Source organism: Xenopus laevis, chromosome 2L, assembly GCF_017654675.1.
Source record: "Xenopus laevis strain J_2021 chromosome 2L, Xenopus_laevis_v10.1, whole genome shotgun sequence".
In the NCBI taxonomy this organism is placed as follows: domain Eukaryota; kingdom Metazoa; phylum Chordata; class Amphibia; order Anura; family Pipidae; genus Xenopus; species Xenopus laevis.
The window spans coordinates 190,148,641-190,174,928 of NC_054373.1; the positions used below are offsets into that span (position 1 = coordinate 190,148,641).

The 26,288-nt window shown below is 42.5% G+C and overlaps 1 protein-coding gene across 1 annotated transcript in view; it reads right to left on the reverse strand.

The window, feature by feature from the left end:
• Positions 1-1,388: 1,388 nt before the first annotated feature.
• LOC108707611 (hydroperoxide isomerase ALOXE3) overlaps positions 1,389-26,288 on the reverse strand; it is a 33,066-nt gene continuing 8,166 nt past the window's right edge. Inside the window, exons 3-16 of the mRNA XM_041582882.1 lie at positions 16,685-16,788; positions 15,955-16,127; positions 14,903-15,111; positions 13,866-13,988; positions 13,498-13,601; positions 13,044-13,216; positions 12,787-12,930; positions 12,225-12,428; positions 11,284-11,370; positions 7,307-7,476; positions 6,324-6,445; positions 5,118-5,218; positions 2,430-2,600; positions 1,389-1,681 (exon numbers count right to left, since the gene is read on the reverse strand). Of these exons, the coding sequence (XP_041438816.1) occupies positions 1,550-1,681; positions 2,430-2,600; positions 5,118-5,218; positions 6,324-6,445; positions 7,307-7,476; positions 11,284-11,370; positions 12,225-12,428; positions 12,787-12,930; positions 13,044-13,216; positions 13,498-13,601; positions 13,866-13,903 (1,446 nt within the window). The 5' untranslated portion in view covers positions 13,904-13,988; positions 14,903-15,111; positions 15,955-16,127; positions 16,685-16,788 and the 3' untranslated portion in view covers positions 1,389-1,549. The remainder of the gene's footprint in view (positions 1,682-2,429; positions 2,601-5,117; positions 5,219-6,323; positions 6,446-7,306; positions 7,477-11,283; positions 11,371-12,224; positions 12,429-12,786; positions 12,931-13,043; positions 13,217-13,497; positions 13,602-13,865; positions 13,989-14,902; positions 15,112-15,954; positions 16,128-16,684; positions 16,789-26,288) is intronic.

Here is a 26,288-nt window from a genome sequence, read left to right on the forward strand (position 1 = left end):
TTTTAGGTTTCCTCAAGTCGGGCTTGACTCCCTCCAGTTGGTGTTCCCAAACTTTGTGACATCCAGGTAAAACCAAGGGTTGTTCCAGTTGTAAGGGTAGGAACTGTCCCATTTGTTCCACCCCAGCACGTGCCACAGTGGTAAAAGAAAGAAGCGGGATATGGAGCTGTCAGCAGGGTCCTTGTCTTTGCATGTAATTGTCTTTCAGATGCAGTTGCACATGAAGAAGCTCCTCAGCAGGGTGCAGATATTTGGAACAACTTTTCTACCTTTGCAGGGCTCCTTGTACATAATTGCCCACTTTACTCTGTCCATCTTGGAGCCCCAGATGGAGTGAAACACTGTCCTTGTGATGACCCTGCAGACAATAGACAGAGGTGGCCATGCCTGGGCCATGTATTGCAGGACTGGAAGAATCTCGTTCCGCAGCAAAGTGTTTTCCCTTCTATGGTGAGGTTTCTGAGGCTCCAGAGGCCAATTTTCTGTCAAACCTTTGCAAGTCTTTCATCCCAGCACCTCAGGGCAGCGCCCTCACCACTAAATCCCACTCCAAGAATTTTGATGAAGTCCGACTTCATGGAGATAATTATATTACATTTAGAGGAACTTTTGCAGTGGGGAAATTCCTTCCCAGATGGACTGTTTTGCATAAACAAAGTGACTAAAGCATTGTCTCCCTATAATAAACTGTGCATGAAACCCCATTCACTTTACATTGGTCTTCTGTAGGTTTAATTCTATGGATTATAGAGGATAGTGCCGACCTGTTTAATTAAGAATATAATATTTATAATATAATACTTTTAACTAAATGTGCTTCAGTTTCCAAACTTTTTTTATCACATATACAAGTACTGCAGATGGTTTCTCTCTTCCGCCCATTACCAAGCCCTGTACTTGTGTATTTGTCTCCTCTCCCTTATATATTCATTCTCCAAGTCACCCCTCGATTATGTGAGGGAAGAAACACTAACACAGTTCAGCATTGGGGATCATTACAAGGTGGAAAGGAAAGTCGCACAACGAGTTAGGGGGAGATTTCTGGGTATGGGAGAGTAGCAGTAGTGTTAGTAGTTTGTATCAGAAAACAAAAGAAGTTAATTGTAAACTGGAAACGTTTTTCCCACAAACAAAATACAATGGCAACAAGATCATCGTTATGTAAAGGGCAAGTTAGTGTTATTTTCACAGAAATTCAGTTATAGTGACTCTGATCTGATTTCTCTCATCATCATCATCATCATCATCTAGCGAAATGTGGTGAAAAATCTCTTCTAATTCAACTTTGGCTCCCGCACACCCTCTGTTAATTAGTAGAACGATACCTGGTGCACAAAGGTAGAGGATCGGCCGCCTCACAAACAGTCTTAGCAGAAAGAATCCAAAGGCACAGGGTCAATGCAAGTAAGCTGCCTTGCGTGTTTATTGCGAAATGCAACATTTCGGGGTTAAGCCCCTTTCTCAAGCATGAGGAACACAGTGCAAAAGGTGAATATAAAGCATTAGATATGCAAATAAAGTCAATTAGTGTCCATCCACCAATGGTGGATCATTCAAAAGTGCGCAGGTTCCTTTCCTTGATATCCTTGGAAATCTCCACCAGTTTTTCCTGGAATTCCTTGATGAACTTCCTTGGCATTTCTTCAGTAAAGTGCTCATCTGGGTACGTTCCCAATGGTCTCTGTAATGGACACAAACAAGATCACATTAGAGGACATGTTCCACATTGTTTGGAGACACCATCAATTCATGAACTCAGTGTCAGAGCCACAAAAACTCTTCCAATATGTCTGTAAGGTCTCTTGCAGTTACCTTAATACATGGTATGGCTAAAAGAGCCTTAACACCTGCCTGACTAACACCTCCTTGATGCTATAACTGCCCCTACTCATCTGGGAAGGTTCCCTCTAGATATTGGAACATTGTAGCTGGGAGTTGTTTCCATTCAGACTCAAGAGCATTAGGGAGGTTGGTACTGATGTTGGGGATCAGGCTCACAGTTGGGGTTCCTGCTCATCCCATGACATCCAGTTGAGTTGAGGTCAGGGCTCTATGCAGGGCAGGCAGGGCAGGCAGCATGAGTTTTGAGACTCCCCAGTGGCTGCAAGCAAATGCTAACAACAATGGGACATGTTTACTAACATTGGAGATAAAGATCTGGAGAGATTTCTGGAGATGTTGCCCATAGTAACCAGTCAGCAATTAGATTTAAACAGCCATCTATAAGTTAGAAAACAAAAGCAATGATCTGAGGGAGGGACAACTTGGTTTGGGAATGAGATGGTGGGCAGGCAGGTGCATGGGAACTTGTGGCAATAAGGAGTATTATGGAATTTAATTTGTACTGGGTATTCTGGAGTTGTACAATTACTGATTTACATGTAGCTACGGATATAGAAGTATCCACTCACATGAGCACTGATACTCACTCGGTCAAGTGGTTCTGTGCTGAGCAAACGCACAACAGATGCAGCTAAGGCAGTTGAGTTAATAGTTGGTAAAGTCTCCAGGATACTCTGGTAGGTGGTGGTTCCCTTTCTGGTAGGGGGAGGTTTCCTCATGGAGGCTGGACCATTGGGCATCCAAGAGAAGAAATCAAACTGCAAAACAGACAAATAAAAGAGATGGTGACCCCCTGTGTCATGGCAGTAAGGATAAACACTGCTAGAGGGTCCCATACCAATGACATAGAAACGAAATATCACCAGGCTCGTGTGTGTCTCTGAAACCTCAAATACCAGACTGTGTTGTGTTATTGTCACAGAATTGCAGAGAACTTGGTGCAACACTTTGGTTTCTCACACACACACACTGGCACAACACTGTTCCCTGAGTTATGAGTGTGTCGAGACAAGAGGTCAGATAAGAAGAGCTTGGCACAAGTCTCTTGGGATTATTATGACTTACCATCATGTTTAGGGTGGAGATGATTCCATCGTTTCTTTCATGAATGATTTAATGGAATGCCAAGCTGAATCCAAACACTAATTTGCATATGCAAGTAGGGACAAGGAATGGGTTAAAAAGGACCACATGCTGTGCATGCAATAAGAATTGTGTTGTTCTTATTCCTGTAACAACAGTCACATGATTTGGCCAAGCACTTTGATTTAGTTGAATCCTTCTGAAACAGGCTGGGAAACAATCCCTAGTCACGAGACACACTTTTCTCTATTCACTACAGCAAACTGGACAGGCACATTAGTGCTCAGAGCAAGTGGAGTGTGTGCGGGAGGTTATTATCCCTTATACTACAGTCGTCACTCAAACTTGTGCTTTGATAAGGTCATAGATCGTCTCAGTGACTTCTAATATCCTTATCATTTACAGTAGGGGGTACATTATCTCTTATAATACATGAGTGATACTCAGAGTTCCCTGTATAACTCAGCCTGCAGACTTGTGTCTTTATATGGTCACAGAACAACCCCTCAGTGACTTCTAATATCCTTATCATTTACAGTAGGGGGTACATTATCCCTTATAATACATGAGTGATACTCAGAGTTCCCTGTATAACTCAGCCTGCAGCCTTGTGCCTTTATATGGTCACAGAACAACCCCTCAGTGACTTCTAATATCCTTATCATTTACAGTAGGGGGTACATTATCCCTTATAATACATGAGTGATACTCAGAGTTCCCTGTATAACTCAGCCTGCAGCCTTGTGTCTTTATATGGTCACAGAACAACCCCTCAGTGACTTCTAATATCCTTATCATTTACAGTAGGGGGTACATTATCCCTTATAATACATGAGTGATACTCAGAGTTCCCTGTATAACTCAGCCTGCAGCCTTGTGCCTTTATATGGTCACAGAACAACCCCTCAGTGACTTCTAATATCCTTATCATTTACAGTAGGGGGTACATTATCCCTTATAATACATGAGTGATACTCAGAGTTCCCTGTATAACTCAGCCTGCAGCCTTGTGCCTTTATATGGTCACAGAACAACCCCTCAGTGACTTCTAATATCCTTATCATTTACAGTAGGGGGTACATTATCCCTTATAATACATGAGTGATACTCAGAGTTCCCTGTATAACTCAGCCTGCAGCCTTGTGCCTTTATATGGTCACAGAACAACCCCTCAGTGACGTCTAATATCCTTATCATTTACAGTAGGGGGTACATTATCCCTTATAATACATGAGTGATACTCAGAGTTCCCTGTATAACTCAGCCTGCAGCCTTGTGCCTTTATATGGTCACAGAACAACCCCTCAGTGACTTCTAATATCCTTATCATTTACAGTAGGGGTACATTATCCCTTATAATACATGAGTGATACTCAGAGTTCCCTGTATAACTCAGCCTGCAGCCTTGTGCCTTTATATGGTCACAGAACAACCCCTCAGTGACGTCTAATTTCCTTATCATTTACAGTAGGGGGTACATTATCCCTTATAATACATGAGTGATACTCAGAGTTCCCTGTATAACTCAGCCTGCAGCCTTGTGCCTTTATATGGTCACAGAACAACCCCTCAGTGACTTCTAATATCCTTATCATTTACAGTAGGGGGTACATTATCCCTTATAATACATGAGTGATACTCAGAGTTCCCTGTATAACTCAGCCTGCAGCCTTGTGCCTTTATATGGTCACAGAACAACCCCTCAGTGACTTCTAATATCCTTATCATTTACAGTAGGGGGTATATTATCCCTTATAATACATGAGTGATACTCAGAGTTCCCTGTATAACTCAGCCTGCAGCCTTGTGCCTTTATATGGTCACAGAACAACCCCTCAGTGACTTCTAATATCCTTATCATTTACAGTAGGGGGTACATTATCTCTTATAATACATGAGTGATACTCAGAGTTCCCTGTATAACTCAGCCTGCAGCCTTGTGTCTTTATATGGTCACAGAACAACCCCTCAGTGACTTCTAATATCCTTATCATTTACAGTAGGGGGTACATTATCCCTTATAATACATGAGTGATACTCAGAGTTCCCTGTATAACTCATCCTGCAGCCTTGTGTCTTTATATGGTCACAGAACAACCCCTCAGTGACTTCTAATATCCTTATCATTTACAGTAGGGGGTACAATATCCCTTATAATACATGAGATAGAAAGAGTACTAAATGGTACTCACCTGGCCACTATTGACAGCCGCATGCTGAGCAGAACATGTGAAAATCACCATGGTCAGGTATTTGATGAGTTCAGCCCGGGTTGCAAAGGATGATGGGATTCCTAGATGAGGAGACAGATGAATAGGACAGAATAGTATGTAATATTAGGCATGAGGCTAGATCTGTGACAGATCAATCCAGAATGAGGGTTAAGATTGGGGTAACGAGTGAGAAGCCTGAACTTTTGACAAGGAAAGTAGTAGGAGTAGCAGTTCTGGCTGTGCTACTTGCAGAGTAGGGGCTCAAGTCTACAAATTTAGGGGCAAAGGTATTCTGCCTAGATTCCACTTGCAGGACCTATACATGGGGATGGACATTTGTCACCTACGGGAGTGATTTTTTATAATGTCATTGAGTGTCATTGACCAAACTGATGATTTCTAGAGCTCAGCATTTCCATTTAACTCTCAGATTACAATAGTATTATTAGAATTTGTATGAACAACTGGAGAAGCTTCACTAGTGACTAGTGACTAGTAACTAATGCATGTGCACCACTCTGGGGACTCAGAGGATCAATATTCACATTGTGAACAATTTTGCCGAAATGTAACGATCATTTTGCAAACACTTATCCCCTCACAGGACAGTTTGGGAATTTTATAATTTGCGCCAGTGCGCAGTGTATGTAATAAAACTTCTTCATGAAAAAGTTGTTACATTTGCATTTGCAATTAAATTAACGAAGAACATTACATTGAAATGCGAATTGTTTTACTTATCTGTGTGCAAATTTGTTCTCTTTGTGAATGACATTTCCCCCTAAGTGTTCAACTACTCGTCTATTCCTTGTAATGATGGTGTATTCTCTAATGGGTTCATTAGTTATTTTGCACCCCATTACTCATTACTCTTAATTCACTGTTGGGTTGGACCTGTCTTATAGCTTTGCACATACAAGTTTTTGGGTAACTAACAGGAAAGCACCTGGGACTGTACCCCAGTAGGACCCGCCGGAGTGATTGAGATCATTTGGTAAGAGAGTTTCTGTGTTGTGTGTTGGGGGGCAGACTTGGGGTGCCAGGAGCAGTTTTTGCGTGGTCCCCTAGTTACGCCATTGTATACAAGGTTTGTTTACAATCAGTCTGCATAGAATGAGAGAATATATTGCTGTCAGGGTCCCCCCAATTTTCCCTCTGTAGAGTGCAGCAAGTTATCGGTCCTACCTGAGGATTGGATAGAGAGGAACCCTTCCTTATATATCTCTGCCACCCAAGCCTGAAGTTCTGGGTCCTTATAGACAGATTCATCACTTGGGTAATAGTAATGGACAATGTTAGACACAAAGCTGGGGAACAAAATGTATCAATATATGAGTGGGGTATTAACATAAATCAACATCTTTAAACCCATTCCCCTCAATTCCAATTATACAGAACCTTTATCAACCCTCATCAGATGCAACATTCTGCCTTTCTCTACACACTCTGCCCCATAACTTCCAGTTTATTTAAACGTTAATGATACATTTGCAGTGAATGTTCCTGCTGAATTGTGCTTAGTACCGGGCAGATTCTTATTTATTGACTTCTTGCATCCTAATACAACAAATGTTTAAGAAATAACATAACAAAATAAGCAAAATCATTCAACAGATCCACATACAATAGTTATACAAAAGATAACCGACAGAAAACTGCCCATTTTGCAAGAATCTTTACAAGAATTACATTACAAAGTCGCATGTATAAAACAATATTCTTGGATTTACAATATAATGAGCGGCACAGCCTGACTGAATGCCACAAAAATCCCAAACAATATAAACACAAATCAAAGCTGTGATTTCAGGAAGATACAAGATTGGGCTACTTACCTAAGGGTGAAGACACACAGATCAACAAGTAGCAGCTACTTGTCACCGTCACAAAATAGACAATAGTGATAATTGCCTTTGCTAAGATATACTAAGATGCGTTTTAGCAGAAGCAATTCTCAGTATTGTCTATCCAGGGTATTTTGTAGCCACAACAAGTACTGTAGCTGCTACTAGTAGTTCTGTGTGTCTTCCCCTTAAAACTGTATTAGCCCCATTAGAAAAATAGAAAAAGACAAGAGTCTGATGGCTGTACACATCAATAAGGTAAAGATTCTGTTGTTCAGCAGCATGTTCAAGACCATATCCCATCTCTACTCCAATCATTTGTACCTCTCTATTGCCTGCCAAATCTTCATCCCATCATCTCGGTAGAAGTAATTGGGAAGGGATTCCACTCCTCGGCTTTCTATATTATCAGGGAGGCAGAGGGAACTGTAGGTCAAGATCTTCATGGCTTTTGCAATGACCAGTGGGACTCCCCCTTTTCCAGTCACAATAAACTGCTCCCAAACATAGAAAAAACCTTATTAATTGAAAATCAAAATGTTTTTTGAGGTATTTGTGGACAAAAGACTTTGCGTCTCTAGGCAGTGCCATTCTGTGGCCACTAAAGCAAATAAAGTTCTGTCTTGTATAAAAAATGACATTAACTCAAGAGAATTTTTCCCCTTTATAGGTCCCTGGTGAGGCCTCATCTGGTTTTGGACTCCAGTCCTTAATTATGAGCTGGAGAGAGTGCAGAGACTAAGTGCAACTAAACTGGGGTTGTTTTCTCTGGAGACAAGACGCTTGTGAGGGGACATGATTGCCCTTTATATGTACATTAGAGGACATTATAGACAGATAGTGGATGTCTTTTTTCGAATTTAATCTAAAGGAATAGAGTAGGCGGTTCGGAGCACAGTGAGGTTGGGGAATGCACTGCCGGGTGATGCTGTGATGCTAATTCCATTAGTGAGTAAATTGTGTAAGTTATGTATAAAGTTTAGTTAAAGCTTATGCAGTTTAAGTAACTTCCTAAATACGTATGTACTGTGAATAGACACCAAAGAGTCTTATAAAGAAGGCAATGACAATACAGTGAGAATATAGAATATAGAATATAGTGAGAAGGGCCAGCAGCAAAGTCCATCAATCCAAAATGAACTGACTGAATTCTTAGCACATGAATTCACCATTTTATCTACTTATATGAACTGCTTATTATAAAGTCACAACAGCTGTTTCTATTGGGATCTATTTACTGAATGATATGAGTCTCCTACATGAACTTTCCAGCAGTGGGAATGACTGGTTATTATAGAGTCACATGTTTCTATTGGGATCTATTTACTGAATGAGATGAGTCTCTCCTACATGAACTTTCCAGCAGTGGGAATGACTGGTTATTATAGAGTCACATGTTTCTATTGGGATCTATTTACTGAATGATATGAGTCTCTCCTACATGAACTTTCCAGCAGTGGGAATGACTGGTTATTATAGAGTCACATGTTTCTATTGGGATCTATTTACTGAATGATATGAGTCTCTCCTACATGAACTTTCCAGCAGTGGGAATGACTGGTTATTATAGAGTCACATGTTTCTATTGGGATCTATTTACTGAATGATATGAGTCTCTCCTACATGAACTTTCCAGCAGTGGGAATGACTGGTTATTATAGAGTCACATGTTTCTATTGGGATCTATTTACTAAATGATATGAGTCTCTCCTACATGAACTTTCCAGCAGTGGGAATGACTGGTTATTATAGAGTCACATGTTTCTATTGGGATCTATTTACTGAATGATATGAGTCTCCCCTACATGAACTTTCCAGCAGTGAGAATGACTGGTTATTATAGAGTCAAATGTTTCTATTGGGATCTATTTACTGAATGATATGAGTCTCCTACATGAACTTTCCAGCAGTGGGAATGACTGGTTATTATAGAGTCACATGTTTCTATTGGGATCTATTTACTGAATGAAATGAGTCTCCCCTACATGAACTTTCCAGCAGTGGGAATGACTAGAGTCACATGTTTCTATTGGGATCTATTTACTGAATGATATGAGTCTCTCCTACATGAACTTTCCAGCAGTGGGAATGACTGGTTATTATAGAGTCACATGTTTCTATTGGGATCTATTTACTGAATGATATGAGTCTCCTACATGAACTTTCCAGCAGTGGGAATAACTGGTTATTATAGAGTCACATGCTTCTATTGGGATCTATTTACTAAATGATATGAGTCTCTCCTACATGAACTTTCCAGCAGTGGGAATGACTGGTTATTATAGAGTCACATGTTTCTATTGGGATCTATTTACTGAATGATATGAGTCTCTCCTACATGAACTTTCCAGCAGTGGGAATGACTGGTTATTATAGAGTCACATGTTTCTATTGGGATCTATTTACTGAATGATATGAGTCTCCTACATGAACTTTCCAGCAGTGGGAATGACTGGTTATTATAGAGTCACATGTTTCTATTGGGATCTATTTACTGAATGATATGAGTCTCCTACATGAACTTTCCAGCAGTGGGAATGACTGGTTATTATAGAGTCACATGTTTCTATTGGGATCTATTTACTGAATGAAATGAGTCTCCCCTACATGAACTTTCCAGCAGTGGGAATGACTAGAGTCACATGTTTCTATTGGGATCTATTTACTGAATGATATGAGTCTCTCCTACATGAACTTTCCAGCAGTGGGAATGACTGGTTATTATAGAGTCACATGTTTCTATTGGGATCTATTTACTGAATGATATGAGTCTCCTACATGAACTTTCCAGCAGTGGGAATAACTGGTTATTATAGAGTCACATGTTTCTATTGGGATCTATTTACTAAATGATATGAGTCTCTCCTACATGAACTTTCCAGCAGTGGGAATGACTGGTTATTATAGAGTCACATGTTTCTATTGGGATCTATTTACTGAATGATATGAGTCTCCTACATGAACTTTCCAGCAGTGGGAATGACTGGTTATTATAGAGTCACATGTTTCTATTGGGATCTATTTACTGAATGATATGAGTCTCCTACATGAACTTTCCAGCAGTGGGAATGACTGGTTATTATAGAGTCACATGTTTCTATTGGGATCTATTTACTGAATGATATGAGTCTCTCCTACATGAACTTTCCAGCAGTGGGAATGACTGGTTATTATAGAGTCACATGTTTCTATTGGGATCTATTTACTGAATGATATGAGTCTCCTACATGAACTTTCCAGCAGTGGGAATGACTGGTTATTATAGAGTCACATGTTTCTATTGGGATCTATTTACTGAATGATATGAGTCTCCTACATGAACTTTCCAGCAGTGGGAATGACTGGTTATTATAGAGTCACATGTTTCTATTGGAATCTATTTACTGAATGATATGAGTCTCCTACATGAACTTCCCAGCAGTGGGAATGGACTGGTTATTATAGAGTCACATGTTTCTATTGGGATCTATTTACTGAATGATATGAGTCTCTCCTACATGAACTTTCCAGCAGTGGGAATGACTGGTTATTATAGAGTCACATGTTTCTATTGGGATCTATTTACTGAATGATATGAGTCTCTCCTACATGAACTTTCCAGCAGTGGGAATGACTGGTTATTATAGAGTCACATGTTTCTATTGGAATCTATTTACTGAATGATATGAGTCTCCTACATGAACTTCCCAGCAGTGGGAATGGACTGGTTATTATAGAGTCACATATTTCTATTGGGATCTATTTACTGAATGATATGAGTCTCTCCTACATGAACTTCCCAGCAGTGGGAATGGACTGGTTATTATAGAGTCACATGTTTCTATTGGGATCTATTTACTGAATGATATGAGTCTCCTACATGAACTTCCCAGCAGTGGGAATGGACTGGTTATTATAGAGTCACATGTTTCTATTGGGATCTATTTACTGAATGATATGAGTCTCTCCTACATGAACTTTCCAGCAGTGGGAATGACTGGTTATTATAGAGTCACATGTTTCTATTGGGATCCATTTACTTTTTCCATGAACATTTTGTCCTAGCAAAACCTACCTACCTATTAGCTGATTTGTTTGTTTAGAGTACACAACAAGGTACCTGGCAAAAAATGTTGGTACTAGTTATTTTGTCTGACAGTTATTTAGCCTGGGCACCATAAATGCTTTGAGGGATATTTGTTGCACTTAGGCCTGTAGTTGGGCAGTTCTGTTTTAGACCGCTGTTACTTTGGTTTGGTTAACAAGAGAGACTCAGCCAGTCCATGGATCTTCCCCAACAGCCTTAAGATGTAGGTTCTCACCTGATCAAAGTGACCTCCTGGACCAATTAGGTTGGCCCTGGCGAGTGTATTGATCTCCAATGTGAAACGAAGATGTGGGAGAAGGAGCTGGAAACGAGAAAGACTGATGTTATAGACATAATTCCCATCCACACTGACTTTCCACAGCTACTGTTTCTTATAGAATGTGGGTAACTTGCTGACCTAGCTAAATGATGAGGTGATATACAGTATGTAAGTGAAAGTCTTTGACTTATTTTAATCATCAGTACTTTAATCATCAGCCATGCCAGTGCAGCTACCTGTAGCAATCGGTACAGAAAAAATTGTGGGTGATCTTCTTTAAAGAGGTTGTTCAACTAAAAATGCACTTTTAGTATGATGTAGAGAGTGAAATTCTGAGACAACTTGCAATTGGTTTTCGATTTTTATAATTTGTGGTTTTTGACTTATTTAGCTCTTTATTCAGCAGCTCTCCATTTTTCAGTTCAGCAATCTGGTTGCTAGGGACCAAATTACCAGAGCAACTATGCATTGATTTACATAAAAGACTGGAATATGAATAGGAGAGGATCTGAATAGAAAAATGATCACAATACATTTGTGGCCTTACAAAGCATTTGTTTATTAGATGGGTCAGTGACCACCTTTTGAAAGCTGAAAAGAGTCAGTAGAAAAAGGCAAATTAACTTTAAAATTAAATAATAAAGGACAATTGAAAAGTTGCTCAGAATTAGCTAATCTATAACATAGTAAAAGTTAAGTTAAAGGTGAGCCACCCATTTAATGGCCTGGAATTTCCAGTAACCATTTCTATTTCCCCTGTTATGTCACCATAAACCTTAAAGATCTCCATCAACAATATTGAGTACTTGATTTTCTCAAGTCAACACAATATTGACATAAAATTGTCCCAGTCAGAAGTGTAGAAGTTTCTTTGAACAGGCTGGGTCAATGCTTACCTTGTAGATGGGGTGACCCATTGGGAGTTGCCGGTTGGTTGCGATGTTGAAGACCTCAGCGAAAAGATGAGTGGAGAGAAAATGTACTACAATCTGATGAACATGACATTCAGAGTTGCACACCCAGATCTTGGCCAAATGCCAGTCCCACTCTGGGTCATTGGGCAGAAATATTGGGTTCTCCTCCCCTGGAGTTTGATTTAGCTGTGATAGAAATTATCAGAAGGTGTAAGAGATCTCTGGTGAAAACTACTATACAAATATATCGTTGATGCATTTAAATCGCTTAGGAGTCCATCCAATGTGCCAAACAGCTTATTTCTGAGGGTCCATATGCACAGGGGCTCCACTTCAGAATACCTACCTACTATTGAATGCATATAGTATAGTGTTTTCCTGAAAAATATTTTACATAAAGAAGCCATTCCACTGCCTGTTTTCCAGCTAATTTTCCAGCTAAATGCTGCTGTTTGTGGTGACTAGTATATAGAATATCTGCAGAGACACTTAGATCCCCCCCCCCATTTAGAGAGTCTGCCACCTCCAGCTCAGCAAACATTACCTGAATTGCTATAGGGACAATTTTATCCTGAGGGGATTTCCAGAGCAGACACATTGGGGCAGCAAGATATTGGGGTTCTCCATTAATAACATTTGAAGGGATTCCCTCAAGGATCTTGTAATCTGCCAGGTAGATGTTTCCATTCTGTTGGAACAGAGAACAAAGAATATGACAAGCAGATGGTAGTAAGGAGATACGTTTCAGAGCTGCAAATGGAGCTTTACATTGGTGAGATACTGAAACAAGGAGGCACCTACCTGCAGTTCTGTCTGGAGATTGGTTGATGGCCCTAGGGTCATAGACACAGTGACATCATCAACAGGAAAATTATCAGGAATTCTGAGACATTTCTTGATCATGACGGGGTTTAATCCATTTAAAAACTGGTAACCAAAGAATGTGTCCTCCATCCACAGTTGAGATGCCAAATCTGCAGAAAACAATTAGTATTTCTGTAAAGCAAATCACAGCATGATCTGCTCACTTGGTAAGATCACCAAATGAATGCATCTGGTCAGATTTTGCTATGCAAATGCCGTGCCAAATTGGTCATCAAACAGAGGTTCCTGTAGAGATGAGGTCATTGTCTGAGGGGATTTTAAAACCTGCCCAAGTGATAAGTGGATGCTTTATGGACAGATATCAGCCAGCAGGCCTGTTGGTAGGTCCAAGCCAAGCCCATGTGACACCCATATTGGCATGGACACAAACCTGAATTTTCTGTTCTTTCAAAGAAAAAGACTTTCTTGATATCATTTAGGTCTTTCCAAGATTCTGTGCAGTCCAAGAGCCCAAGGAAATTCACCCCAACCATTCTATCAAAGAAAAAAAACCAAGAACAGGTTAGGACACTTAATACAAAGGACTGGGAGTGGTTCCTTTCCCATTAAATTAAACCAGTCTGGCACTACTTGTAGGTCCATTGGTTGGATACATTCCTCCAAAGCATGTTTTGGTTCTGATCGGCCTACTGCTTGGAAAACATTTAGACAGCATTGCACTAAAGATGAGAAAACCCAAGAGGCACATCTCTATTCTTATAAAGCCTAACGTTATAGGAACGTTAGGAATATACCTACCCACAAATGGCAGAAAAGTAAAAACTGCAGTCTTTCATGAAGGAGAATTGTTCATCGGGAGGCAGCTCTGCAGTAGAGTCTACGTTGATACAGCGAGGGGCCCCTTCTGCATAGGTTTTCCAGCTGGTTATATATATACAAGTTATATAGGTATAAATGATTCATTTAGAATTACAATACAAATCCAGGAACATCAGTGAGTGCAGCAAATACAAAGTCTTATACTGACACTCTATAGAGTCGCTAGCGGAGGATAGTGGGAGAGATTAGACGTTTTGGCTGGAGCAGAGCAAACAATATCTAATAAATTGAAATTTATTATAAAAATCAAATTCGATTCGAATTTTAAAAACTCAATTCGAGTTTTTTTCTCCAAAAAAACTCGAATGTCAGGATGGCTGCAAACAACTTCAAATTGATCCCAGGACTTCTCTCATTGACTTAAACAGTTTTTAGGTGGCAAATAGTCGAATTCGAGTTCTTAAAGGATAAATTTCAAAAATCGAATTTGAATTTTTTGAAAAACGCGAATCGAATTTGAATAACTCCCTAGTCTAATATGATAGTTTTGACAATAAAAAAATTAAAATTCGAATTTCAAATTCAAATTTTCAATTCGATCGTTGATAAATCTGCCCCTTAGTATCTAGACAGGATGGATATTCTTTCAGGAGTCTCATCTATACAGGCCAGAAGTAGTTATGGACACTTTCAAGGCTGAGCTGTACCCCATATTAAAGATTTAAGGAACAGCACAGGGGAAACATTGGACCACAGATAATAAATATATACATTGGCTCATCCATTATAGAACACAGAGAATCCTAGAGTAAGATTAGTGCACAAATGAGAGATGCCATAATGTTTGCATTCACTTTATTGGGGATTAGGCACTTTGGGGAACAATCAGTAAAAGAATAGCCAGCGGCATGGATAAGACAAACAGCAAATATATATTGAATATGGTCAGTGTCCCATTTCCCTGAATCTGAGACTTTAGATTACTTTATAATGACACAAATATCATGCACACTTACCTGAAATGCTCCTGGTATCAGAACCTAAATCGCCCCAGGTATCAGAGCTTGGATTCCCACTGGTATCAGAACCTGAAGTTCCCCTAGTAACAGTGTCTGGAGTCTCTCTAGCATCAGATCATGGAATCCTCCCTGGTCTTAGAGCTTGGAGCACTCCTGGCATCAAAGCCTGAAGTCCCAGGAAACCAGTTGGATGAACAGCAAAACGTCTTCAAGGAAAAAGAAAATACACAAGTCCAGTTGATTTGACTTATTACTATACATAAAACTATAACACTTTTGAGACTATTTTTGCACTTTGCACCTGGCCCAAAGCTTGAGAAACGACCCCTGTGCTCTGGTTTCATGTCGTCAGCACAAACAAGACCAATTTAAATCAGCTTGAGAGCAGCACTTTTCCCATTTATCCCTTTAGCCCATATATATAAAGAGTGTGGGGCAGGAAGACTATATTTATAAAAGGGTTACACCAAGTCTGGGAAATTTCTAGGTTAAATTTTGCACTACAATGTATAATGGTGATTGTACTTCATTTTTTGGTCAACGAGTTGGCATTTTAATCCCCACAAGACAAAATGTCCTTTAACAGTGACCCTGTCAGTCTGTGAGGAGTCACCAGGAATATGGCCAGTGGGTGCAGCCTTAAAGGGTCAAAGTGCAAGTCTGGGTGAGTCTACTCAAGTTAGGGGATAGGGTTAGAGCACTCATAGTAGGCAAGAATAACATTTTTCATCTGATACTGCAGGGGCAACTCTAGTGGGATTTAGGCTTGCATTTACAAGGCCCTCAAACACATGCAATGCAACTGGTGCAACATCAAAGATACGCTGGTGCAATGTGCAAGTGGAGCCCCGTACTTGCTCTGGTTTTAATACTGAGGGTAAGAACAGATCACCATTGTACCAGAGGGCACTGCACCCCAATGTTCAAGCAACCAGGAGATCAGTGTAGGGAGCAAGTTGAGAGGAGAGCAGGTAGGAATCAGTGCAGGTTGCTCAGATGCAGCTAGCAATAGAAAGGCAGATCAGAGCAGTGAAGGAGGAGGCACCTACCTGTAGTTCCTTCTGGAGGGTTGTGGATGTCCCTAGAGTTGTAGACACTGTCACATCATCAACAGGGAAATTATCAGGAATCCTGAGACATTTCTGGATCATCAATGGGTTTAACCCATTTAGATACTGGTACCCAAAGAAAGTGTCCTCGTTCCACAGCTCAGACACCAGATCTAGAGAAAAATCAGCAATATTCTCTTTATCTTCAGCCTAGAATACATCCTTTCAGAAAGGGATCTGCTGATTTACCAACAGATACTTAATTTGGGACCAGCGTTATGCAAAAGAGGCATGTGCTTAGGGAATTACGGTTAGGGGGGCACTAGACATGTACCTAATTACCCCAAGATCTGGCCTCATGCAGGTTCAGACATTAGTACATCAGCAAGTGGGAAATTATTTTGCACTAGTGATAGAATAAGCGATGGAGGGGTGGAGTGAGGTGGTAATAGTTGGGAAAGCGATGAGTGTGGTGAGGAATAAAGGAACAGTAACACCAAAAAATGACAAAACATTAAAGTAATAAAATTCAGCACAGTTCTTCCAGCTGATAAAAACTCCACAAGAACCAAATAAAATTCCTGCTGCAGAGACTGATAAAGAGGGACAGATGTGGGACTGGGGGTTAATCTTGCTGGACTGGGGATAATTCCTGCTACAGGGGCTGATAGAGAGGGGGGGGATTCATGATTCTGTTTATTCGCTGATTCCAAAACAATGAGCAGCAAACCTGAAATTTTTGTCCATTGAATAGAAAAGACTTTCTTGATGTCATTGAGATCTTTCCAGGAGTTGCAGTTCAGTAGGAAACCTTTCAACACAGGTCCGAGAGAACTGAGAGAGAAACAGAGGGTAAGGACATTTATATTTATACTGAGAAGCCCAAGTAAGTTACTGCATGTCCTGAATTATACAGGAGATACAACTGATACCCCTCTGTCCTACTCACTACTGGAGTCTATACAGGAGATACAACTGATACCCCTCTGTCCTACTCACTGCTGGAGTCTATACAGGAGATACAACTGATACCCCTCTGTCCTACTCACTGCTGGAGTCTATACAGGAGATACAACAGATACCCCTCTGTCCTACTCACTGCTGGAGTCTATACAGGAGATACAACTGATACCCCTCTGTCCTACTCACTGCTGGAGTCTATACAGGAGATACAACAGATACCCCTCTGTCCCACTCACTGCTGGAGTCTATACAGGAGATACAACTGATACCCCTCTGTCCTACTCACTTCTGGAGTCTATACAGGAGATACAACTGATACCCCTCTGTCCTACTCACTGCTGGAGTCTATACAGGAGATACAACTGATACCCCTCTGTCCTACTCACTACTGGAGTCTATACAGGAGATACAACTGATACCCCTCTGTCCTACTCACTTCTGGAGTCTATACAGGAGATACAACAGATACCCCTCTGTCCCACTCACTGCTGGAGTCTATACAGGAGATACAACTGATACCCCTCTGTCCTACTCACTACTGGAGTCTATACAGGAGATACAACTGATACCCCTCTGTCCTACTCACTGCTGGAGTCTATACAGGAGATACAACTGATACCCCTCTGTCCTACTCACTGCTGGAGTCTATACAGGAGATACAACAGATACCCCTCTGTCCTACTCACTGCTGGAGTCTATACAGGAGATACAACTGATACCCCTCTGTCCTACTCACTGCTGGAGTCTATACAGGAGATACAACAGATACCCCTCTGTCCCACTCACTGCTGGAGTCTATACAGGAGATACAACTGATACCCCTCTGTCCTACTCACTGCTGGAGTCTATACAGGAGATACAACAGATACCCCTCTGTCCCACTCACTGCTGGAGTCTATACAGGAGATACAGCTGATACTACTCTGTCCTACTCACTGCTGGAGTCTGTACAGGAGATACAACTGATACCCCTCTGTCCTACTCACTGCTGGAGTCTATACAGGAGATACAACTGATACCACTCTGTCCCACTCACTTCTGGAGTCTATACAGGAGATACAACTGATACCCCTCTGTCCTACTCACTACTGGAGTCTCACTACTGCGCGACAATTAAAGGCGCAGGCACGCTGACGCAATTGCGTTGGCGTGTTTGCACAGGTGCTGGCGCTGATTCGCCAGCGTCCAATGGCGCCAAATTCAAATGTTTAAAGGGCCATCAGTCCTTTTGTTCACCAAGCCTCTGTAGAAGATTCGCCAGAATCGCTTCCGAAGGAGTGGTGGAAGCAGTAGCTTCAGCTGGCTCCATCTTCTTAGTTTTTTTGGGCCCAACGTAATGTAACGTACAGTATCCCACAACCCAGAGTAAACCCCAATGTCCCGGGCTCGGCTCACGCTTCGGCCTATAACCGCCGCCTTTCACGTCGGGAGGAGCCCTCCGCTACTTGGATGCCGCCAGGACTTAATAGTGAGGAGACTGAGGGAAGAACTCTGGGCGAGCAAGGGAACGTAACGTAAAGTTTATCAAAGTCCAGGAACGGGCCGAGTCAAAACCAATCGGGAATGCAGTACAAAATCGGCAAGCAGCAGAGTAATCGAGGTCACAAGCCGGGTCAGCAAGGAATCCAAAGAGTAGTCAGGAACAAGCCAAAGGGTCAGGGCAGGCGGAAATCAAACAGGAATCAGGGATAGTCAAGGTCCCAACAAGAATCACAGAATAAATCACACCCAGGAACCATATAGAGAACCTACGTTGGGCAAAGCACAAAAGGACTGATGGCCCTTTAAACATTTGAATTTGGCGCCATTGGACGCCGCCGCGCGCTCCATAGGAGCTGGCGCCTGGGGCCTAACCGCATCGGCGGTGCGAGACGGGCGAGACGGGCGTCCCCGTCGAGGGGGCGGCAGGCGTCCCTGCTGTCCCCTGGGTAAGTCTCTTACAGGGTCCTTATGGGGACCTTGTGCTTATGTAACCCCTGTAGTTCACACAGTGTACACCAGATGGCACTGTGCCAGAGTATAAAATGTTTAGGAACCATGTGCTCTGGGTCCATTGCTTTAGCCCAACCAAGCAGGTTGGAAGGGAATGGGTAGTGCTGACCCTAGGCGCCTTGGCCCTTGTAATTAGACAGCTATACTCGTTTTATAGATCGCTCTAGGAGTGATAGAGAGGTTGTTTAGTTGAGCAGCTCAAGGCTCCGCCGAGGAGATTAGAGGGATTAAGATCCCAGGGTATTACTGACCCAGAGTAAGGAACCAAGTGTTGAGATAGGGATGTCAGGAGTTCCCCTAGTCTGCCACTGGAAGATATCCTGAAAACTGGGCAATACCCATCACATGCTGTCAACTTACTCTCTGCTGTATATTCCCTAGCCTGTGGGGATTCAGCCTATACGTGCTGTGAGTATATGCTTCCTTTATGCTGCTGTGTATGTTCTATACCCCATTGTGGATCAATGTGCTGAATGATCTATGTGCTATTGTTCAATAAATACTGTTCTATGTTCAACTGTTAAAGAACTACTGGCGCCCATCATTGTGCTATCGCACCAGGTTACAGTTACACTACACCCTGCCTCCACACCATTGCGAGGGCTTACCCCTGAGAAAGAGAGTTCATGTGTGGTCTCAGCCCACCAAGGAAAGTAGCTTAAACTGCCCTAGCACAAGTCAGTTTACTATAGCGCTACATTTTGGTGCCCAACGTGGGGCCCTTTAAGGGTTTAACTGTAACATCGCACGCGGCCTAGTGTGACAGGCGCTGCGTGTGTGGACTCAGTAGGAAAAAGGCACCTAGGCGGGGAAAGTCTGTAGTTCTTATTTCCCGAGCGGTGTGCCTACTGATTATATTGTGAGCGTGTATCTCTCACACATTTTGGTCACAGCAAAAGCATAATGGCTCCACTGTCTGAAGCGGCATTGTGGGACTGGTCCTTAGAAATGGGAGCGGATCCTGACTACACGTTTGTAGTGGATAATGTCCCAGAGGGGTGCCCCATAGATGTTGTGAATCACTCCTTAATGGGCAACCCCCTGTTTAATGCTTTTGAGTATGTTGCGCAAGAACCTTCCGATGAGAAAGGACTTGTCCGGTTCTTGTATTGGGTCCCTGCTGTACCTCACAGTGATACATGGCCTTCCAAGGTATACCCTAGGGGAGTCTCTGCAGAGGGGTGTCCGTGCCGGTATCAGAGCCTGCCTAAGTCTGCCCAGCTCATGTGCAGTCCTCCTATATCATTGCTTAGTCTGACTTCTGAGTGTGAGGATCCAATGGTAGATGAATCTTATTATCGCTCCAGGTTATGGGAAGAGAAAAAGGACTGTAGCATCAAGGATTCAGACTACGCTGAAATTAAAATGTCTACCCCTGGGCTAAATCCATTCCTAGCTGCTGATGCCATAGACTTTAATGACTTCCTGCTAGCTAAGGAACATGTTGGTTTGGCCCTGGACATAGAACCATTGTGGACAGTTGCCCTGCGACACCACCACCTTCACCGCCACCTATACCCCCTCGTGTAGGAAAAGTTGCTGTGAAGGAATTTTGTGTTGCGCAACCTCCAGTGTCAATGCCCTGCCCTGCATGGGTTAAGAAGGGAAACGTGCGAAAAAGTAGAAAAGGGCGTACCAGGTTATCCCAAGGAGGTGTTACCCGAGCCATGGCGCGACGTTCCATGCTGTTGGACTCGGCTGAGTCAGAGAGTTGTGGTGACGAACCTATAGCTGAACTTTAGCTTGTGCCTCCCCAAACGAAGTGGCTCCGCTTGAGGGAGATGTGCCCGTGACCGCGGCTGCGGCCAGTGAAACAACCCCGTCCGGCTGGATGGCAGATGTGTGCTCCACTACCCCTTCGTTGAAGCCTGAGGGCTTGTGTGATGTTTTGGCGGCCGTGATGCCTACACCTTTGGTTGTATCTACAACAGTGTCGGATGCACCAGGGGGAGAAGTGTGTACCCCTTCTGCTATAGGGGCCCCCGTTTATTGTGTCCCTGCACTAGAACCGCTACTAGAGGACTGTCTGGAAAGGGCGTGGCACGCGCCTGAAGTTGATGCGGCCTGCAGGCCTGACGCTGTTCTTGTATCCACGGAGGAGGAATACTTTCAGCATGTTTCTGGAACAGAGAACCCGTTGGTTGAATCTCAAGTTTCCAAAACTCCTATGGTTGTTGCAGGAGATGCTGCTCCTCATGTGAGGTCTAATTCTTCGGAGGCAAAGTCTTCATCCCGCAAAGTGTTGCTCAGTGATTCAAAGCCTTGTGGGGATTTGACTGTCACCATATATACAGCCCTTGCTGTTCCTACTCCAACTCCGGTCTTAGGCCATGATGTGGATTGGAGAAAGTTTTCATTTAACCGATTGGGGCCGATTGCACCCATAGCCCCCTCCATTCGAGACCCTCCAATATTGGAGGATGATGAGGATCTGCTGGAGAAGTTGATGTCCTCCAGTGTGAACAGTGCTGATGAATCCATACTGGAAGTTCCAGCACAGATTCGGTGCCAAAGTAAAAGGTCTGTGGTGAGTGAGCCAACCAAATCTGTATGCCCCAAAGTGATTGTGCCTCAAACTCCTAGTGAGCCAGGAGAGAGCACTCAAGTGGCCAAATTGTACCACTACGAGTGGGGAAAGATATCCCTGGAGAGGGAAAAGAATTTACTTGCTGCTATTCCCAAGCCTAAGGAAGACAATCTCTTAGGACCAGCTCCAGGATGGGAAGAATATGAGGAGACTCCAGAAGCTGAGCATGGTCCAGGCCCTCCTACAGAAGTGCCTCACAGCTTTATTGCTCCTCCTATCATAGCCCCCGAGGAGGAAAAAGATTTCTGTGTGCTGCCAGGATGGGCAGATCCCAACGTCTTCACCTCTGTGTCCAGAGTACAGAGAGTGATAAATTTCCATGTGCACCGAACTTGGGGTTACTTTATGCCCTATGCTCCTCTGTGGGTGTACGAAAAGGTGGCTGCATCTTACGAGAACTGGTTGATCGACGAGATCCTACGAAAGGAGAAGATTCACCACAGTTGCCTCACAAACCCCGACAAGGTGAGGCGTGAGCAGGATTGGCAGTACCTGCGCTCCATAGAGAAAGAGTGGTGGTATGGCCACACCATTCTTCAAAATGCTGTCAAGAGCTGTGGGAAGTACAATCCTACAAAGTACTTTAATTTGGAAGTCTATTTGGGAGATGGACAATGGGTGGACAAACCCCATCCCAAATACTACATCCCCTACGAAGACACCAAGGCCAGGTTTCTTCACATGATCTGAGTCTACTGGTGGGTGGTGGTTTGTTTTTCCACTGATGATGCTCCATTGGGAGTTTGTTTCCAGTATCATTTTCCTGTCCCTCTAAAGTGACTGAACTTTCTTCAGGGAAGGATTTTTCTTCTTTTGCTCCTCTTGGAGTTAGGTCCAAGGACTGTTAAGTTAACACCTGCCCGTTGGTAGGTTCATCCAATTTTTCCCTTTACCCTCCTAAGTGCATTTGAAAAGGACTGTGGGTTCGACTATTTGATGGACTAGAATACTGATGTGTTTGAAATGCAGTATTTCTAACTTGTACTTTCTTTTGCAGGTGTTTACTGATAAAGTTTACCTGCCCATGAATGAAACTGTTACCCCGAAGAGGTTATAAGGTAATGGTATAGAAATACAATACATATAGGTAAGTGCAATGTATTTTTGGTCTCTGAAAAGGTTTCTTGCATGGTACACACATACCTAGACAAGAAATTGAAGCCAAAGCTGATTGTTTTCTTGTAAGAGAATCGATCGTTTGGGGACAGATCAGTAACAGCTTCGGCACTGATACAGTGAGGGGCCCCTTTAGCATATCTTTTCCACCTAAATGAAAAAATAATCATTCTAGAAAACTGATTTTTAAAAATAATTGTTTTGTTTGTGAGTCTCTTTCACAGTCTCTTACTCATGTGTCTGTCTCTTTGTGTTCAGTTCTGATTCTCTCTGCTTCTTTATGGCTGGACTGACACTCTCTGTTAGTATTGTACCTGTAACATAGAAAAGAACACGTATGTAGGAGTTGTAATGGGATTAATTTCCCTGTAGGTTTAGGAAATGCCGGTAGTTGTAACATATGTCCTGGCAGAGACCCAAGAGTAGAGTGAGGTGTTCCTTTCACAAGGCTGTATAATGGGAAGAAAGGGCCCCGTGTATGAGGTTCAGTGAGTAGCAGATCCTGTAATAGTTCCCTGTTAGAAGAGACATAGTATGTAGAAAGAGCAGCCATGGGCTCCACCAAGAAGATCAAGTGTCAGTAGTTCCCCAGGTGGTACTCACCATAAGTGTAGGGAACCAGTTAAGTCTGTGTGTAACACCTTGAGGCAGCCTTAAACACTAGGAGACCCGTGGGGTGTGAGTATAACTGAACAAAATATGATTTATGTTGTGTCACTGACCCTGGAATACTGAGAATTCTTTCCTGCTCTCTGTTAATAAACTGTCATTTGATACAAGAATCACTGTCTCCCTTCATTGGAGCAAAATCTGTGGGCTTATTTTGATCGGTTTTATTTTGAAAATATTTCTCTTATATCTTTGCTCTGTATTACTAACTTTTGCCCATAAAAAATAGGGTTCATGAATTTCATTGTCTGTACAGCCTACATAGTATTAAACCGTTACAAAGTAGTGTTTGTATTTAAGATGTTCTGTCTCTGTCCATAGGGATGTGGGGAGATAAGGTGATAAAACACAAATTTTTAGGTCAATTTTAGACTCTGCATGTCACATATTTTGGGCATAAGCCTGTTGAGATGACCCCGTGAATTCTTATTTATGATGTTTTAGTTAATTTAAGTTAGTTTAGTTAGTAGTTAATGAGAGGAAATCTGAGGTGATTATAAGAAAATATAAACTACTATAACCTTAGAAAAGGTTTGCATTCTGAGGTAGAAATAGCAATTCTGAATTTGGCATAATATGCACAATTTCCAAAATATACATTATTTTCTGGGGGCAACTTACTTTTTGTGGCTTTTCCCACACATAAAATGCAAAAATGCCTTGATTTTGAAGCAGCCAGCGCTATTTTCATTTTGGAGTCTCTCTGTTTAAAGGAAGGAGTCAGCGACAATAAGTCCACATTCTCCCCCCTCCAAATCTTTTCTTTAATGGAATCGGACAGGTAAACCCCCAATGGAGCAGTTCTCTTATAAACATTGCTCAGGTAGTGGTACCCCATACTTATAGGAGTGTGATGTTTCTCTATTTAAAAATCTAGACAGAGTGTTTAATAGTGTATTTAAATTAGGCAATAGGAATACTACCTGCAGAGTGCAGTTGGTCACTTTGTTCATTCTCTGCGCTATTCGCTCTCTCTCTGGCTGCCGGGCTCTCCTGCCCTGGTCCCGACTGCACTGGTCCCTGTAGTGATTGACAGGTCTTTTACTTGGCTGCCCTTTTGGGTCAGCCTATTTATAACTACTGACAACTGCTCCGTGACTGGAGCAATGTCTGAACCTGGTGGGGACATAGCAGGCCAGAAGACCTCACTAGTCCTTCTCTTCTGTGGCTCTTTAATGTTGAGCTTTATGGCTCTGGTCACTGTCCTCTTCACTGCTGATGGAGAGAGAGGAGCAGCCTTTCTTAGAGGCACCCTGTGGACTGGCCCTCTCTTCTGACTCCTCCCCCTCAAAATCTCTTTGGGGTGCTCCAATGTCTTCTGGCACTTGAGTAGAAGTGATCTGAGGTCCCTGCCTAATATCTGCAGGATATTCGCCAATGTCTTCTCTTCACTGCCGTTTGCTTCTGGGTGAAGAGCTCACCGTCGCCTTTGAGAGCACCATCCTCTTTTACTTTATACCCTACTATCCTCTACTTACCCCAGATGACCCTGACCAATCTCTAAGCATACGGGTGGAGCAAGCACAGCCAGCTAGCAATGAGGTTCCATCCAATATGGCCTCCTATTGACTGCCAACCTCCCTATGCCAGTTTTCTAGCTAAGCTCCACTCCATCTGTCATTGCTCTGAACTTGTGTCCATTAGATTGTACCTGTGCTTATTGTTTTAAACTTGTGTGCATGGGTTTGAACTTATGCTCCCATTGGTGTAATCCTGGTGTGTACCTGTGCCCATTGGTCTGAACTAGAGATGTCGCGAACTGTTCGCCGGCGAACTTGTTCGCGCGAACATCGGGTGTTCGCGCTCGCCGGAAGTTCGCGAACGTCGCGCGACGTTCGCCATTTTGGGTTCGCCATTGTTGGCGCTTTTTTTTGCCCTCTCACCCCAGACCAGCAGGTACATGGCAGCCAATCAGGAAGCTCTCCCCTGGACCACTCCCCTTCCCTATAAAAACCGAAGCCCTGCAGCGTTTTTTCACTCTGCCTGTGTGTGCTGAAGAGATAGTGTAGGGAGAGAGCTGCTGCCTGTTAGTGATTTCAGGGACAGTTGAAAGTTTGCTGGCTAGTAATCGTTTTGATACTGCTCTGTTATTGGAGGGACAGAAGTCTGCAGGGGTTTGAGGGACATTTAAGCTTAGGTAGCTTTGCTGGCTAGTAATCTACCTTCTACTGCAGTGCTCTGTATGTAGCTGCAGTGGGCAGCTGTCCTGCTTCTGATCTCATCTGCTGACTGCTGCAATAACAGTAGTCCTTGTAAGGACTGCTTTTATTTATTTTTTTGTTGTTTTACTACTACTACTACTACTACTACTATAAGAGCCCAGTGCTATTAGTCTAGCAGTGTTGGGGAGTGGGACTGGTGTGCTAATCTGCTGCTCCTAGTAGTTCAGCAGCACCAACTTTAATTTTTTTTTTTAATATTCATTTTTTTTTTATTTTACTTTTTTTTATTTTACTACCGCTGTAGTAGTGTATAAGTTGACCTTTTAGGCATTATTTGCCCTGTAGGCATTATTTGCACACTGTTTTCTTCAACCCGCCATCGAGCTGTGTGACCTTGTTCACATTCTGTCTAAATATCCATAATATTACCGTCTCCAGAAAAAACACCGGAGTCACTTTTTTCAAGCAGCCATAATATATTTTACGTAATCCGTATCCACCGCTGTAGTAGTGTATACGTTGGCCTTGTAGGCATTATTTGCACACTGTTTTCTTCAACCCGCCATCGAGCTGTGTGACCTTGTTCCCATTCTGTCTAAATATCCATAATATTACCGTCTCCAGAAAAAACACCGGAGTCACTTTTTTCAAGCAGCATTCATATATTTTACGTAATCCGTATCCACCGCTGTAGTAGTGTATACGTTGGCCTTGTAGGCATTATTTGCACACTGTTTTCTTCAACCCGCCATCGAGCTGTGTGACCTTGTTCCCATTCTGTCTAAATATCCATAATATTACCGTCTCCAGAAAAAACACCGGAGTCACTTTTTTCAAGCAGCATT